Source organism: Procambarus clarkii, chromosome 80 (assembly GCF_040958095.1).
Source record: "Procambarus clarkii isolate CNS0578487 chromosome 80, FALCON_Pclarkii_2.0, whole genome shotgun sequence".
NCBI lineage: Eukaryota > Metazoa > Arthropoda > Malacostraca > Decapoda > Cambaridae > Procambarus > Procambarus clarkii.
In genome coordinates, this window is record NC_091229.1 from 24,114,995 (window position 1) to 24,134,614 (window position 19,620).

The window sequence follows — 19,620 nt, forward strand, 5'->3', positions numbered from 1 at the left end:
GTGCTCCAGCGGACAATGGAGAACCTAAGCAACAGAAGACAGCGAGTTACTCCCCCAGGCCTAGAAACACTTCAAGATGTTACACGACCAATGACCACATTCACTCCAAAAAACTACCACCCACGAGCCACCTCCTGTGGTGGCTTAATCTTCATAAATTATCAATCGCAAGTTACTGTGATGGGTAAATTCTCAGTGGCGAGATGTCACTAGCAGAATCCAATTCCACACAGCTCAGTTTCCTGCTTCATATATATATATATATATATATATAGATATATATATATATATATATATATATATATATATATATATATATATATATATATATATATATATATATAGAAATATATATATATATATATATATATATATATATATATATATATATATATATATATATATATATATATATATTCTTAGACCTTCTTAGTGTGGCAATCCAGAGAGGAAATTGCCACTGCATCCATGGTTCCTGCCCGCCATCTGAGGAGCTGGAGGAGCTGTTAAACTTGTGACAATCAGCCTTGTACTCTGCATGTAATCAATATTGTAACTTTTTTTGTGTAATGACATTTTCAAATAAAGTTAGATAAATATACACACATACCAAAAGAATAGGGGTGGTAGGAGAAGAAAATATCAAATTGCTCAGTGAGGATCCACAAGGTTTTCTCTGAGTACTCTTTATTTTCTTCTCCGAGGCTATAGGTCCCTACACTTGCACCAGAGGTGGTACCCCTTCTATATATATATATATATATATATATATATATATATATATATATATATATATATATATATATATATATATATATATATATATATATGTCGTACCTAGTAGCCAGAACGCACTTCTCAGCCTACTATGCAAGGCCCGATTTGCCTAATAAGCCAAGTTTTCATGAATTAATGTTTTTTCAACTACCTAAGCTAACCTAACCTAACTTTTTCGGGTACCTAACCTAACCTAACCTATAAAGATAGGTTAGGTTAGGTTAGGTAGGGTTGGTTAGGTTCGGTCATATATCTACGTTAATTTTAACTCCAATAAAAAAAATTGACCTCATACATAATGAAATGGGTAGCTTTATCATTTCATAAGAAAAAAATTTGCGAAAATATATTAATTCAGTAAAACTTGGCTTATTAGGCAAATCGGGCCTTGCATAGTAGGCTGAGAAGTGCGTTCTGGCTACTAGATACGACATATATATATATATATATATATATATATATATGAATAGACTAATTCTTTTCAATGTTTGCTGATGAGTCTAAAATTATGAGGAGGATTAAGAGAGGATGATAGCAAGAGGCTACAAGATGATCTGGACAAACTGAAAGAATGGTCTAATAAATGTCTATTTAGAGTTGAACTGAAGTGAATGCATGTTAGTAATGACACTAGATGGAGGGAGCAGGAGGCCGGACACATAGTCCTAAATGGGAGATTAAATCCCTCATGAAACAGATAAAGAGAAGGTTCAAGGGGTTGATATCAGACCTTCTGAAACCTACATCGGGAGGATAACATCAGAGATATAAGCGAGACTGGCAAACATAAGAACTGCTATTATAAATTTGTGTTAGACTGTTCAACACGCTTCCACTGCACATAAAGGGGCATAACTGGCCGACCCCTCAGAGTGTTTAAGAGGGAGAACTTGATAAACACCTCCAAAGGATGCCTGACCAGCCAAGCTGTGATTATCTAGTCAAGCACAAGACGAAGCTGGAGAAGGTCCAAAGGTATAGACCAGACTAATCCCAGAACTACGAGGTATCAAGTACTAGAAAATGCAACATGGATTGAACCTCACGTTGCTGGAAAACAAAAGAATTAGTGGAGAGTTGATTACCAATTCTCAGAGGAATTGATAAAATAGGTATAGACTAGTTAATTAGCACAGGTGGTACTTAATACGCAAAAGGGGACACCGATGGAAAGCAAGAACTTAAAGGAGCCACACAGACATTAGAATGACTTTTTCACTCATAGTTAACAAATGGAATGCATTAGCAAGTGATGTGGTGGAGGCTGACTCCATACACAGTTTAAAATGTAGATATGATAGAGCTCAATAAGCTCAGGAACCTGAACATCAGTAGTTTGATAGTTGAGAGGCGGGACCAAGAAGCCGAAGCTCAAAACCCGGCATGAACAATTAGGTGAACACACACCAACACTCACCATCCAACACCCCACAAACCAGTCCAGACCACAACCCGTTCTCTCACTTGCTTATAGACAATATTGGCTTATTTAATAAGTGCATATGTGACATACTAATTGATTGGGAATATTTTAGTTTACCTTGAAAAGCTTCATAGAAAACACCGACCTCACCTAACCGTCTTAGTATGTTAAGATAAGCATCTTATTGCTTCTTAATTACAATTATTACTTGACCTATACCGTTGATAGGTTAAGTAATAATTGTAAATAAGAAGCAATAAAATGCTTATCTTAACATACTAAGAAGGTTAGGTGAGGTCGGGGTTTTATGAAGCTTTTCAAGGTAAACTAAAATATTCACAATCAATTAGTATGTCACATATGCACTTATTAAATAAGCCAATATTGACTTTAAGCAAATGCGAGAACCAACACCCACCAACCAGTCCAGACCAACACCCACCAACCAGTCCAGACCAACCAGCCCAGACCAACACCCACCAACCAGCCCAGACCAACACCCACCAACCAGCCCAGACCAACACCCACCAACCAGCCCAGACCAACACCCACCAACCAGCCCAGACCAGCACCCACCAACCAGCCTAGACCAGCACCCACCAACCAGCCCAGACCAACACCCACCAACCAGCCCAGACCAACACCCACCAACCAGCCCAGACCAACACCCACCAACCAGCCCAGACCAGCACCCACCAACCAGCCTAGACCAGCACCCACCAACCAGCCCAGACCAACACCCACCAACCAGCCTAGACCAACACCCACCAACCAGCCTAGACCAACACCCACCAACCAGCCCAGACCAACACCCACCAACCAGCCCAGACCAGCACCCACCAACCAGCCTAGACCAGCACCCACCAACCAGCCCAGACCAACACCCACCAACCAGCCTAGACCAACACCCACCAACCAGCCCAGACCAACACCCACCAACCAGCCCAGACCAACACCCACCAACCAGCCCAGACCAACACCCACCAATCAGCCCAGACCAACACCCACCAACCAGCCCAGACCAACACCCACCAACCAGCCCAGACCAACACCCACCAACCAGCCCAGACCAACACCCACCAACCAGCCCAGACCAACACCCACCAACCAGCCCAGACCAACACCCACCAACCAGCCCAGACCAACACCCACCAACCAGCCCAGACCAACACCCACCAACCAGCCCAGACCAACACCCACCAACCAGTCCAGATCAACAACCACCAACCAGCCCAGACCAGCACCCACCAACCAGCCCAGACCAACACCCACCAACCAGCCTAGACCAACACCCACCAACCAGCCCAGACCAACACCCACCAACCAGCCTAGACCAACACCCACCAACCAGCCCAGACCAACATCCACCAACCAGCCCAGACCAGCACCCACCAACCAGCCTAGACCAGCACCCACCAACCAGCCCAGACCAACACCCACCAACCAGCCTAGACCAACACCCACCAACCAGCCCAGACCAACACCCACCAACCAGCCCAGACCAGCACCCACCAACCAGCCTAGACCAGCACCCACCAACCAGCCCAGACCAGCACCAACCAACCAGCCCAGACCAACACCCACCAACCAGCCCAGACCAACACCCACCAACCAGCCCAGACCAACACCCACCAACCAGCCCAGACCAACACCCACCAACCAGCCCAGACCAACACCCACCAACCAGCCCAGACCAACACCCACCAACCAGCCCAGACCAGCAACCACCAACCAGCCCAGACCAACATCCACCAACCAATTCAGACCAAAACCCACCAACCAACAAATACAAACTCCTGTTAACTAGCACAAACTCAGACCACCAGTAAGGTTCCACTACCCACTATCCAACACCCACCTGCTGGGGGCTGGCCCAAAGGTCCTGCCTCGCGGGGTCTGGTAGAGCCTGCTCACGGCGCTCGGGGTAGATTTTAAGGACTTCTCCATCTCCTTCCTGAAGGCTTCCCTGGCAACTTCCAGCTCTTTCGCTCGTTCCAGGCGCTCTCTCTCCGAGTCCTCCAGCCTTCTCTCCCAGATCATGTTGAGACGCGGACCATACCCGTGATGGCTGCGTCTGGACTCGCTCTGCAATGTTAATAATGCGAGAATATAGAAATATTTTTTAGATAAACTTCTACATTTTTAGTTATTCTGAATTACAATATAAAGGAACATATAGTCGTTGTGCGAAGTAAGAAGCCAGAGCACTATTATATGGTTTCATATATATATATATATATATATATGTCGTACCTAGTAGCCAGAACTCACTTCTCAGCCTACTATTCAAGGCCCGATTTGCCTAATAAGCCAAGTTTTCCTGAATTAATATATTTACTATAATTTTTTTCTTATGAAATGATAAAGCAACCCTTTTCTCTATGTATGAGGTCAATTTTTTTTTATTGGAGTTAAAATTAACGTAGATATATGACCGAACCTAACCAACCCTACCTAACCTAACCTAACCTATATTTATAGGTAAGGTTAGGTTAGGTAGCCAAAAAAAGCTAGGTTAGGTTAGGTTAGGTAGGTTAGGTAGACGAAAAAACATTAATTCATGAAAACTTGGCTTATTAGGCAAATCGGGCCTTGAATAGTAGGCTGAGAAGTGCGTTCTGGCTATTAGGTACGACATATATATATATATATATATATATATATATATATATATATATATATATATATATATATATATATATATATATATATATAATTGACTGCGTCTGTTATTCTGACGTATCTTGAAGGGAAAACCAGATATCTTCAAATGACGACCCTGAATGTGACTTGATTTCGTTTCGTATCATTAAGAAAACACAAAATCCATAACGATTAACAAGACAAAACATATCTACATTTATTTATATTATAATTAAATGTCACATATCAACAATGGTCTTATAACATCAGTGTACCCAGTAACACCAGTGCACACAGGAACACCAGAGCACACTAACACCAGTGCACACAGGAACACCAGAGCACACTAACACCGGTGCTCACAGTAACACCAGTGTACTCACCAGTCACCACAGAATACCTAATAACGAAAGTGAACATCATAATAATGCTCAAAGTGCATCTGTTAGCAAACAACTTCAAAATGGGTACTAACGGGGAAGAACATCTTACTATACTACAATGGAATTGCAATGGAGTTCGCAATAGAATTAATGACATCATACAGTACGCCCGTGAACACCAAACTGACGTCATAGTGCTACAAGAAACACTGGTGGGTGATGACTTCAACCCAAGATTCAGCGGTTATCAAAAGTTCTCCCTTCCAGCTGGGGAAAGAAAACGGGGCCTCAATACCTTTGTTAGTACCAACATTCCGGTACAGATTATTGATGACCTGCACATGGGGGATGAGTATGAGTCACTGGGGGGTAACCCTTCACTTAATAAACAATAATGCCCTACATATAATCAACCTATATGTGCCACAGAGTAAACTTGACCTTGACACACTGCCTGACTTTGTTAATGAAGAACCTACCCTGCTGGTCGGTGACCTTAATGCCAAGCACACACACTTTGATGCCAACTGTCATCAGCCCAATGTCAATGGACGGAAACTGTCACTCTTTGTTAGGGGAAGTGAAAACCTTAGAGTATTGGGTGATGAACAGTCAACTCACCTCAGAGGCGGAAGATTGGACTATGCTCTCCTGCTGAATACACAGGACACGGATGCCAGTACACACATTGTGCACAGTTCATGTAGTGACTATTGGGCACTGATTACCACCGTCGACATGAGCAAGAGAAGGAAAGAGACAAATAAAAGAAAATGGTTATCACTCGGACCAGGTATGAGGCCGCACTTCATAAACGGGATGAGTGACTGGTTCACGGAATACCAAATCCCAGAAGACATTGATACATTTGTTGATGACTTTAATAACCAAATTGAGCACTGTCTCAGAGTTCCGCGCCGTACGCCTAGGCGCAGTAACCCTCAGAAGAGGAAATAAAATGGTATGAGAACATTACATAAAGATGCTCAATGCAAATGTTAGGAGCATGAGTAGAAAGTACCGGAGACATCCCACTGAAAGCAACCAAAAACTGTTCAAAACTGTGTGTCGAGTAGCCAGGGAAGAGAAGATTAGAGAGCGGGAAAGACAATGGCTTGAATTCACTAGCTCCATTGGAAGAGAAACATCTGCAAGACAAGTATGAGCAAAAATTCAGATAGCTACGGGGGGCAGAACCCGACCTACGGCTCACAAAGACCCCCAGGGTAAGGCTGAAGAACTAATTCACAAGTGGAGTAATGCAGCTTCCTCCTCCTCCCTCCCTCCTTACAGAAGTAAGCAGGGAACAGCTCCTCAAACATAATGACAGAAAGATTAGGATATCAAGAGCACAATCTAGTGATGACGAGTATGGGGAACCAATCACACCCCAGGAAATAAAGGGCGCTATGAAAAAGGGTAAAAGTACAGCACCTGGTGAAGATGGCGTCACCTACGACATACTCAATGCACTGTGTGAAGTGTCTGGGAATCCACTACTCCACCTGTTTAACAAATCATTCCGAAGTGGAGCGTTGCCCACACAATGGAAACACGCAATAATTGTTCCCATGCCGAAACCCAATAACCCTGGCAATTACTGACCTATCAGTCTCATGTCATGCACTTGCAAGATGCTTGAAAGGATCATTCTAAACAGACTGTTGCACAAAATATGCAGGTTAGGGGAGGGGGTCAATGGATTTGTTAAAGGACGGAGCACAGCAAATTGTATAGTTAATTACCTGGCTAATGACACAGCTAAGTACTCTGTATTTGTCGACATCAAAGGAGCTTTCGACAAAGCACATGGGATTGTGATCCTGGACGAGCTTGCATGCATGGGTGTCAAGGGGAGACTCATGAAATGGATTGAAGACTATTTCACAGCGAGAAAAGCCAAGGTCTGCTTCAATGGAGCAGTCTCCAGTACAATGCAACGGAAAGGTTGATGACATTCTTGAGAGATATAAGAATTTTGCACCAAGACTGTAATTTTTTGTTGAATGTCTCTTGCAAATTGTCTATACTGTATACCTAGGTCATAAAAGTATTTGTGTACGTCTGGTACCATACTACTTGTGTAAAGGTGGAAATGTAGATGTTTATCTCTCAGAATGTTTGGTAATATGTTTATTGTTTGTGATGTGTTTATATGTATGTATTAACACGATGTACTGAACGAGGTGAGAATACCTTGAGCTACCTCATCCCTTTGTGTGTATTTTACCTCAATAAACTTATTTCAATTTCAATTTCAATTCCAGAACAATGAATATGGAACTCGGGACCCCCCAAGGAGGAGTCTTAAGCCCCACACTATTCAATGTACTTATGAATGCCATTGCAAATAATGATTTTCCGGAAGGAACACAACAAGTGGGATATGCAGATGATGTCCTAATACAAGCTCCCACCTTGGGAAAAATTAAACAGTCTATTGAACTCCTCGGAAGGAAATGTATTGAGCTCGGTTTCACTCTCTCCACAAACAAGACAAAAGCATACTCTCATCACAAGCGGGGAGAAAATGAAGAACTACAAATTAATGGTGTAACACTTGAATGGGTTGACCACTATCGGTACCTTGGCGTCACTGTCGGCTCTAACAAGGGGAAGAAAGAGGAGCTCAACCAACTCACATGAACATGCAAAAGTCGACTCAGGGCACTGAAAGCCATGACCTGGAATGGGCACGGAGCCTCTATTGCCGTGCTAAAAATGATGTACACAGCCTATGTGCGCTCCGTCATAGACTATGCCGCACTAGTCTTATGCACCTAATCCCAAAGCGATATGAAAAGGCTCGAAAGCATTCAGAATGAAGCCATGACAATCATTCTTGGAGTCCCAAGAACTGCCAAAACATCTAATCTACGAGAGAAGTTGTCCCTCCCCAATGTTAAAAGCAAAATTAAGGAGCTGAATGCTAAGCTTGCAATTAGGATAGCCAGAGATTCCCATTACAATGATATTGCTAAGAAAAAACTGAGTTCTGTGCTACTTTCAGGGGGAAACAGGAGAAGCAAAAAATGGCATCACAGATCAGTCTGCTACCTTGAAGAGCTTCACCTGCTTGAACAAGCCCGTGAGCTCATGCCTGTAGAGAGGTTACCTCCCTGGGAGGATGACTCATGCAGGATTATCATCAATGAAATGGCAATGAAAAAATCCAGCATGTTACCACAAGAAATGAGGCACAAGTATCTCGAGGAAATTTATAAAGAAGCTGGAGATGAACTAGATCAAATCTACACTGACCGGTCATCTAATCCTGTCAACGGCAGGGCTGGTGCAGCATACACTGTAATTAAGGATAATGCTTTCCAATGCAGAAATGAAGAAAAAGCACGTATTGAGAACTATGCCTCTTCAACGCAAGCAGAGCTAACTGCCATTGTTATGGCGTTAAGGTTTCTTGAACGGAACACTAATGTTGCAGTGATTTGCACTGATTCAAAAGCAGCACTTCAAAGCCTAAGTAAAAATAGGGCAGAAAATCTTGCAATAGTCGCTGAAATCAAGAGAGCTGTGAGAGTACTTACCAATCAGGGAAGAGTCATCAAGTTTCTGTGGATCCGCTCTCATGTTGGAATATGTGGGAATGAACGAGCAGATGTGCTGGCTGCTGAAGGCGCTGAAGGAGACCATATTGAATACTTCATACCCAAGACTCTACTACAAATTAGAGGTATTGTCAGGCAACATCACAGTAACATGGTAACTGAGGAAAGGAGGATAGAAGCACAAACCAGTGAATCTGTACGATGGTACAACATGGTTGCAGCTGCCAATCCCAATCATTAGGGACGAAAAGGAGGAGGAGGACGCGGGAGAGAATCAGTAATAGCGAGAATCCGTCTTGGATACAAATATCCATGGAAATACGGAATGGAAACGACTGTTGATCAGCGAATTTACAGAATTTGTGATGAGAGTGACGGACACCGCCTTGACCACTATCTACGTGAATGTGAACACCTGAGAGACATTAGAGGTATGTGTAGAATAATAAACCCCACATTGTTTGAATTAGGAAAACACTATTTGTCAAATATTGATACTGTTCTTAAAAGATTTCCCCATTTTGCACCCTCAAGATAACTGTTGATCAGCGAATAACGTAAGCTTTTACGGGTTGACAGATGTTAATTTTCTTGTTTGAGGAGCTGTTCACTTGAGACAGTTACGCAAGTCCCAGCTGTGTCTGGGTACAAGTGACAGGATGAACAACCCAGCAGGTTTTCTTCCTTTTGGGGAGTGTTGTACATGCTGTTATGGCGGTATGTCCACTCACAAGATGAGTGGCGCTGCCCAATAAACTCGCCCCTCGGGGCAAAATTTAAAAAAAAATTATGTTACATATCAACGTGAATATTTTGTCACCAAATTATTGCTTAATCTATTTTATTCTTTTTCATTTGATCAGTAAATGGGTTAGTTCAGTTCACTTACTATACATCACTGTTACGAGCGTCGTCATGAGACCGTCTTCCTGCTCTCAAGAGTCGTACATTACTCTTCATAAACATGTCAGACGGCCCACGGCAACTTTGAGTTAAAGTTATATATAGATAGGGTGTATATTTACTGTGCAATTTTTAAGTTTGATCATTTTGGGGGATATCTTAGTCGGTATGATTTCGAAAATAACGACAAGTAATGTCCTCCCTTCCTGGTAGAGATTTCGCGCCACCAGGACGGGGCCAGGCTCAGAGGGTCCCGGATATTGGCGTGAACACTGATTGGTCAAGTTTTGTATCGACCCACCAATCGGGTCACGTGTCTCCCATAGGAAAACTGCGAGGTTATTCATTGGCCCCGGAGGCGCCAGTGTCGACCACGAACTGGTTGAGTACGGTGCAGTGTATGGTGAAGTGTTGTTAATTTTGCTAAGAAAGTAGACATGTGATTAATCCATACTGTAAAAGAGGCGTCTGAGGGCTGGTGTTGCATAAGGACGCTGAGGCAGTGGCTTCAAAAGAAGATTTTTTCGCATATCCGAGACTGAGTGGCATATCAAGGACAGATTTATGTTACACGAATCTGGACTTCTCTCACGAAGTGCCAGTTGTTGTGGAATAAATTTTCTCCTTATTCTAGTTGCAAGAAACCTGAGAGGAGTAAGGAGAAGAATTGTTATTCTCGTCTGTAAGCCCGAGGCTCTCGAGCAACAGACCTGGGCAAGTGGGCATCTGTTATGGAAGATAAGGAGTTAGAAGTGCACTTCTGATAAGGCGTCAGAAGTGCACAGTGCACTTCTGACGCTCTAGTGACACTGAACATTAAAGTGGAAGCCTATGATTGGTACCCACTGTATTTCTCCATTGAAGGGAGAAACGAAGAGTGACGCTTTGATTATGGCAGTTGCCACAAACTAGTATGCAGTAAAGGCAGGCCCTCGCCCGGTTGTCATAGGAGTGTGGCACCGCGTATGGATCACCTAGAGGCTTAGAAATGAAGAAATAATTTAACAATGCCAAGAGGACATAAAAACGTGGGGAGCCAGAAAGACCCCCACGACCAGGACATCGCCGTCACGGTCAACTTAGCACTAAGGCTGGATGCCGGCTGTGGGTCACAAGGACACACCAGATGGTTATCATAGTTTCGTCTCATAAACATGGAGTTGGCAGTGCTTCCCCTTCCCCAACACCCCCACACACCCTCTCTTTTATTAAAGAAATATGGACTCTCCGATATTCACTCCGTATATCGCTGTGAATATCATCCTTACTACCGTATTGTAACCACATTAATATTGTGAAGGGAGTGATAGTACTGGATAGGCAATACTTATAACTTTGAAGAGAGATGAAACAATAAACTTAAGCACTTTCGTGTAGATCAACACATCTTCTCAAGAACAAACAAAGCAATGCAGTGTGAGATATATTTACAGGAAGGTGACGGGTGAGGTAAAAATATATATCTTTGAAATACTGGTTCATGATCACAAGAGGAAACTACAGGAGGCCTATTGGCTAATAGGTGTGACTCCTACAAGTGGTGTCCCTATATGAATAAGAGGTTCCAATCCTCTTACTAAGATTGCGTTTAATTAATCCATTAAAATGGGGATCAGTGTGTAGACTATTACTAACTACTCTCCACGACTCACCCTCCACGCCTCACCCTCCACGCCTCACTCTCCACGCCTCACCCTCCACGCCTCACCCTCCACGCCTCACTCTCCACGCCTCACCCTCCACGCCTCACTCTCCACGCCTCACCCTCCACGCCTCACCCTCCACGCCTCACTCTCCACGCCACACCCTCTACGCCTCACCCTCCACGCCTCACCCTCCACGCCTCACTCTCCACGCCTCACTCTCCACGCCTCACCCTCCACGCCTCACCCTCCACGCCTCACCCTCCACGCCTCACCCCCCACGCCTCACTCTCCACGCCTCACCCTCCACGCCTCACTCTCCACGCCTCACCCTCCACGCCTCACCCTCCACGCCTCACTCTCCACGCCTCACCCTCCACGCCTCACTCTCCACGCCTCACTCTCCACGCCTCACTCTCCACGCCTCACCCTCCACGCCTCACCCTCCACGCCTCACCCTCCACGCCTTACTCTCCACGCCTCACTCTTCACGCCTCACCCTCCACGCCTCACCCTCCACGCCTCACCCCCCACGCCTCACCCTCCACGCCTCACTCTCCACGCCTCTCCCTCCACGCCTCACCCTCCACGCCTCACCCCCCACGCCTCACTCTCCACGCCTCACTCTCCACGCCTCACCCCCCACGCCTCACCCTCCACGCCTCACTCTCCACGCCTCACTCTCCACGCCTCACCCTCCACGCCTCACCCTCCACGCCTCACTCTCCACGCCTCACTCTCCACGCCTCACCCTCCACGCCTCACCCTCCACGCCTCACCCCCCACGCCTCACCCTCCACGCCTCACCCCCACGCCTCACCCTCCACGCCTCACTCTCCACGCCTCACTCTCCACGCCTCACCCTCCACGCCTCACTCTCCACGCCTCACTCTCCACGCCTCACTCTCCACGCCTCACCCTCCACGCCTCACTCTCCACGCCTCACTCTCCACGCCTCACTCTCCACGCCTCACTCTCCACGCCTCACTCTCCACGCCTCACTCTCCACGCCTCACCCTCCACGCCTCACTCTCCACGCCTCACTCTCCACGCCTCACCCTCCACGCCTCACTCTCCACGCCTCACCCTCCACGCCTCACTCTCCACGCCTCACCCTCCACGCCTCACTCTCCACGCCTCACTCTCCACGCCTCACTCTCCACGCCTCACCCTCCACGCCTCACCCTCCACGCCTCACTCTCCACGCCTCACTCTCCACGCCTCACTCTCCACGCCTCACTCTTCATGCCTCACCCACCACGCCTCACTCTCCACGCCTCACTCTCCACGCCTCACCCTCCACGCCTCACCCTCCACGCCTCACTCTCCACGCCTCACCCCCCACGCTTCACCCTCCACGCCCCACTCTCCACGCCTCACCCTCCACGCCTCACTCTCCACGCCTCACTCTCCACGCCTCACCCTCCACGCCTCACTCTCCACGCCTCACCCTCCACGCCTCACTCTCCACGCCTCAGCCTCCACGCCCCACCCTCCACGCCTCACCCCCCACGCCTCACCCTCCACGCCTCACTCTCCACGCCTCACTATGCCCCTTGTGCTTACCGTGGGGAGCTGGGATGCAGAGCTGGCCTCGTGGTCCACCTCCTCCCTCGACTGAAAGACAGCGTTCAGTTCATCACCTTTCACTAGTGAACCTCACTGGACATAAGAAGGCTATATTCACACGAATTAAGAATAGGAAAATCTGCTAGGAACAGCTAATTTTCAAAGTATAAATATGAAAAAGAGGAAGGAAATGCTTTGAGAAATTATGAAGTACAAAAGTAGCAGAATGGGCAGAGGCACCCTTTAAATTATTTTATTTTTGTGTCAAAATATATGAGAAAATTAATCGAGTGAAGACAATCCCATTGAAAACTTAAACAGTTTAGGCATGACAAGGAAATGTATGGTATTATAAGTAAATACTTTATCTATTTACTTGAGAAGTACTTGATATCATGCTTCCAGCTGAATAAATCTATATAGGTGGAAAGAGGACAGGTTGAATAGTTTAGTGGTTACTAGGGAGAACGTTGTTGAATAAATAGAGGAAATTTGTAACTCAAACAAGTCCCTAGGACTGGGGTTCTTAAAGAATATAAAGGAGAGATTAGTGAGCCCATTGTGTTGAATGTTTAATAAATCCTTAGAAACGAGCAGAGAGCCAGTATCGTGGAGGGTTGTATATGTGGTGCCAGTTTTTAAGGGAGATAGATCACTGGCGTAACGTCCAATTAGTTTAACGATTGTTGTATGAGAATTATTTGAATCAATAGTTCCCAAAATGAATCAATAATCATTTACATCGTGAAAATCATAGATTAGTCAAGAATTCGCAACGTCGCCTTACTTACATATTGCCACTCATCTGTTAACTAACTCAATCATCCTTTACCAGAAAATGTCAAGCAATTGATAGCGGGAAGATCGAGACATTATATATCTTGACATTAGCATACCCTGTACCTCATGAGAGTACAGCTCATTAACAAGGAACATGGTACGAAAAAGAGTTATGTAATATTATATTAGCTCTTGGTTATTTCAAAGGAAGTTAACATTGATGGAATAGAGTCGGAGTGGGAAACCATTGTAAGTAGAGTGTTCGAGGCACACTCTTGGGGCCGCTGTTGTTCGCCACGTACATAAATGGTTTTAGAGGAAGGACTAAAGAACAATATCATAAACTACATCATCATCAAATTTCCAGATTACATAATGATAAATGGTAAAGTGTGATATGAAAATCATATCGTGGCCTTACAAATAAATCTACATAAACTCCGTAAATTGTCAGAATTTACAAAATTGACAATGTTTGTTTTGAATATCGAAAAATGCAAGACTTTGAATATGGGGCATAAGAACCCACGTCACGACTATCAAAGTAACAGCATTACCTTGTGGCAGATTGATGAAAAAATGAATCTTGGAGTTAAAATCCACCACTCGCTGAACGTTATACAATAACCAGGAGCAACAGTAAAAAAAAATTGAAATAATCAAGCGCACCTTTGACATTAAAGAAAAGATGGAAGGTATTCGCCTGCATAAATAATCTCTGGTTCCCATTTGGATTACTGTGTCCAAGCATGGAGACCTCATAGCCTGAAAGACATAGCTACTTCAGAAGGATGTACCTGTGGCAGCTGGCAACCCACACACACACACCACCTGCGGCAGCTGGCTACCCACACACACACACCACCTGCGGCAGCTGGCTACCCACACACACACACCACCTGCGGCAGCTGGCTACCCACACACACACACCACCTGCGGCAGCTGGCTACCCACACACACACACCACCTGCGGCAGCTGGCTACCCACACACACACACCACCTGCGGCAGCTGGCTACCCACACACACACACCACCTGCGGCAGCTGGCTACCCACACACCACCTGCGGCAGCTAGCAACCCACACACACCACCTGTGGCAGCTAGCTACCCACACACACACACCACCTGCGGCAGCTGGCTACCCACACACACACACCACCTGCGACGGCTAGCAACCCACACACACACACCATCTGTGGCAGCTAGCAACCAACACACACACCACCTGCGGCAGCTGGCTACCCACACACACACACACCACCTGCGGCAGCTGGCTACCCACACACACACACCACCTGAGGCAGCTGGCTACCCACACACACACACCACCTGTGGCAACTGGCTACCCACACACACACCAACTGCGGCAGCTGGCTACCCACACACACACACCACCTGCGGCAGCTGGCTACCCACACACACACCACCTGCGGCAGCTGGCTACCCACACACACACACCACCTGCGGCAGCTGGCTACCCACACACACACACCACCTGCGGCAGCTGGCTACCCACACACACACCACCTGCAGCAGCTGGCTACACACACACACCACCTGCGGCAGCTGGCTACCCACATACACACCACCTGCGGCAGCTGACTACCCACACACACACCATCTGCGGCAGCTGGCTACCCACACACACACACCACCTGCGGCAGCTGGCTACCCACACACACACCACCTGCGGCAGCTGGCTACCCACACACACACACACCACCTGCGGCAGCTGGCTACCCACACACACACCACCTGCGGCAGCTGGCTACTCACACACACACACACCACCTGCGGCAGCTGGCTACCTACACACACCATCTGCGGCAGCTGGCTAACCATACACACACACACCATCTGCGGCAGCTGGCTACCCACACACACACACCTCCTGCGGCAGCTGGCTAACACACACACCACCTGCGGCAGCTGGCTACCCACACACACACCACCTGCGGCAGCTGGCTACCCACACACACACCACCTGCGGCAGCTGGCTACCCACACACACACCACCTGCAGCAGCTGGCTACACACACACCACCTGCGGCAGCTGGCTACCGACATACACACCACCTGCGGCAGCTGGCTACCCACACACACACACCATCTGCGGCAGCTGGCTACCCACACACACACACCATCTGCGGCAGCTGGCTACCCACACACACACACCACCTGCGGCAGCTGGCTACCCACACACACACCACCTGCGGCAGCTGGCTACCCACACACACACACCACCTGCGGCAGCTGGCTACCCACACACACACCACCTGCGGCAGCTGGCTACCCACACACATACCATCTGCGGCAGCTGGCTACCCACACACACACACCACCTGCGGCAGCTGGCTACCCACACACACACACACCACCTGCGGCAGCTGGCTACACACACACACCACCTGCGGCAGCTGCCTACCCACACACACACCATCTGCGGCAGCTGGCTACCCACACACAAACACAACCTGCGGCAGCTGGCTACCCACGCACACACACCACCTGCAGCAGCTGGATACCCACACACACACCATCTGCGGCAGCTGGCTATCCACACACACACCATCTGCGGCAGCTGGCTACCCACACACACACCACCTGCGGCAGCTGGCTACCCACACACACACACCACCTGCGGCAGCTGGCTACCCACAAACACACACCATCTGCGGCAGCTGGCTACCCACACACACACCACCTGCGGCAGCTGGCGACCCACACACACACGCCACCTTCGGCAGCTGGCTTCCCAAACACACACACTCCAACTGCGGCAGCTGGCTACCCACACACACCACCTGCGGCAGCTGGCTACCCCCACACACACACCTTCTGCGGCAGCTGGCTACCCACACACACACACCATCTGCGGCAGCTGGCTACCAACACACACACCATCTGCGGCAGCTGGCTACCCACACACACACACACACCACCTGCGGCAGCTGGCTACCCACAAACACACCACCTGCGGCAGCTGGCTACCCACACACACACCATCTGCGGCAGCTGGCTACCCACACACACACACCACCTGCGGCAGCTGGCTACCCACACACACCACCTGCGGCAGCTGGCTACACACACACACCACCTGCGGCAGCTGGCTACCCACACACACACACACACACACACACCACCTGCGGCAGCTGGCTACCCACACACACCACCTGCGGCAGCTGGCTACCCACACACACCACCTGCGGCAGCTGGCTACCCACACACGCACACCACCTGCGGCAGCTGGCTACCCACACACACACCACCTGCGGCAGCTGGCTACCCACACACACACACCACCTTCGGCAGCTGGCTACCCACACACACACACACATTCTGCGGCAGCTGGCTACCCGCACACCACCTGCGGCAGCTAGCAACCCACACACACCACCTGCGGCAGCTAGCTACCCACACACACACACCACCTGCGACAGCTGGCTACCCACACACACACACCACCTGCGGCAGCTAGCAACCCACACACACACACACCATCTGTGGCAGCTAGCAACCCACACACACACACCACCTGCGGCAGCTGGCTACCCACACACACACACCACCTGCGGCAGCTGGCTACCCACAAACACACACCATCTGCGGCAGCTGGCTACCCACACACACACCACCTGCGGCAGCTGGCTACCCACACACACACGCCACCTTCGGCAGCTGGCTTCCCATACACACACACTGCAACTGCGGCAGCTGGCTACCCACACACACCACCTGCGGCAGCTGGCTACCCACACACACACACCTTCTGCGGAAGCTGGCTACCCACACACACACACCATCTGCGGCAGCTGGCTACCAACACACACACACCATCTGCGGCAGCTGGCTACCCACACACACACCACCTGCGGCAGCTGGCTACCCACACACACACACACCATCTGCGGCAGCTGGCTACCCGCACACACACACCACCTTCGGCAGCTGTCTACCCACACACACACCATCTGCGGCAGCTGGCTACCCACACACACACCATCTGCGGCAGCTGGCTACCCACACACACACACACACCATCTGCGGCAGCTGGCTACCCGCACACACACACCACCTTCGGCAGCTGTCTACCCACACACACACCATCTGCGGCAGCTGGCTACCCACACACACACTATCTGCGGCAGCTGGCTACCCACACACACACACCACCTGCGGCAGCTGTCTACCCACACACACACCACCTGCGGCAGCAGGCTACCCACACATACACACCTGCGGCAGCTGGCTACCCACACACACACCATATGCGGCGGCTGGCTACCCATACACACACACCTGCGGCAGCTGGCTACCAACACACACACACCATCTGCGGCAGCTGGCAACCCACACACACACACACACCACCTGCGGCAGCTGGCTACCCACACACTCACACCACCTGCGGCAGCAGGCTACCCACACACACACACCACCTGCGGCAGCTGGCTACCCACACATACACCACCTGCGGCAGCTGGCTACCCACACACACACCATCTGCGGCAGCTGGCTACCCACACACACACACACACCATCTGCGGCAGCTGGCTACCCATACACACACCATCTGCGGCAGCTGGCTACCAACACACACACACCATCTGCGGCAGCTAGCTACCCACACACACACACACCACCTGCGGCAGCTGGCTACCCACACACACACCACCTGCGGCAGCTGGCTACCCACACACACACCATCTGCTGCAGCTGGCTACCCACACACACACACCACCTGTGGCAGCTGGCTACCCACACACACGCCACCTTCGGCAGCTGGCTACCCACACACACACACACCGCCTGCGGCAGCTGGCTTCCCACACACGCCACCTGCGGCAGCTGGCTACCCACACACACACACCACCTGCGGCAGCTGGCTACCCACACACACCACCTGCGGCAGCTGGCTACCCACACACACATACCATCTGCGGCAGCTGGCTACCCACACACACACACCAACTTCGGCAGCTGGCTACCCACACACACACCATCTGCGGCAGCTGGCTACCCACACAGACACACCATCTGTGGCAGCTGGCTACCCACACACACATACCACCTGCGGCAGCTGGCTACCCACACACACACCACCTGCGGCAGCTGGCTACCCACACACACAACCTGCGGCAGCTGGCTACCCACACACACACACCACCTGCGGCAGCTGGCTACCCACACACACACCACCTGCGGCAGCTGGCAACCCACACACACAACCTACGGCAGCTGGCTACCCACACACACACACCACCTGCGGCAGCTGGCTACCCACACACACACCACCTACTGCAGCTGGCTACCCACACACACACACCACCTGCGGCAGCTAGCAACCCACACACACAACCTACGGCAGCTGGCTACCCACACACACACCACCTCCGGCTGCTGGCTACCCACACACACACCACCTGCGGCAGCTGGCTACCCACACACACACACCACCTGCGGCAGCTGGCTACCCACACACACCACCTGCGGCAGCTGGCTACCCACACACACACCACCTGCGGCAGCCGGATACCCACACACACACCATCTGCGGCAGCTGGCTACCCACACACACACACACCACCTGCGGCAGATGGCTATCCACACACACACACACCACCTGCGGCAGCTGGCTACCCACTCACACACACCACCTGCGGCAGCTGGCTACCCACACACACACCATCTGCGGCAGCTGGCAACGCACACACACACACCATCTGCGGCAGCTTGCTACCCACACACAAACACCACCTGCGGCAGCTGGCTACCCACACACACACACCACCTGCGGCAGCTGGCTATCCACACACAACCACACCACCTGCGGAAGCTGGCTACCCACTCACACACACCACCTGCGGCAGCTGGCTACCCACACACACACCACCTGCGGCAGCTGGCTACCCACACACACACACACAC

General features: G+C 49.6%; 1 protein-coding gene across 2 annotated transcripts in view; it reads right to left on the bottom strand.

Annotated features, from left to right (window-relative positions):
• LOC123746178 (uncharacterized) overlaps positions 1-19,620 on the bottom strand; it is a 110,408-nt gene that overhangs the window by 9,897 nt on the left and 80,891 nt on the right. For both annotated transcript variants that reach the window (XM_045727503.2, XM_069315037.1), the window contains one exon: positions 4,059-4,285. In XM_045727503.2, coding sequence (XP_045583459.2) covers positions 4,059-4,285 — 227 coding nt within the window. The remainder of the gene's footprint in view (positions 1-4,058; positions 4,286-19,620) is intronic.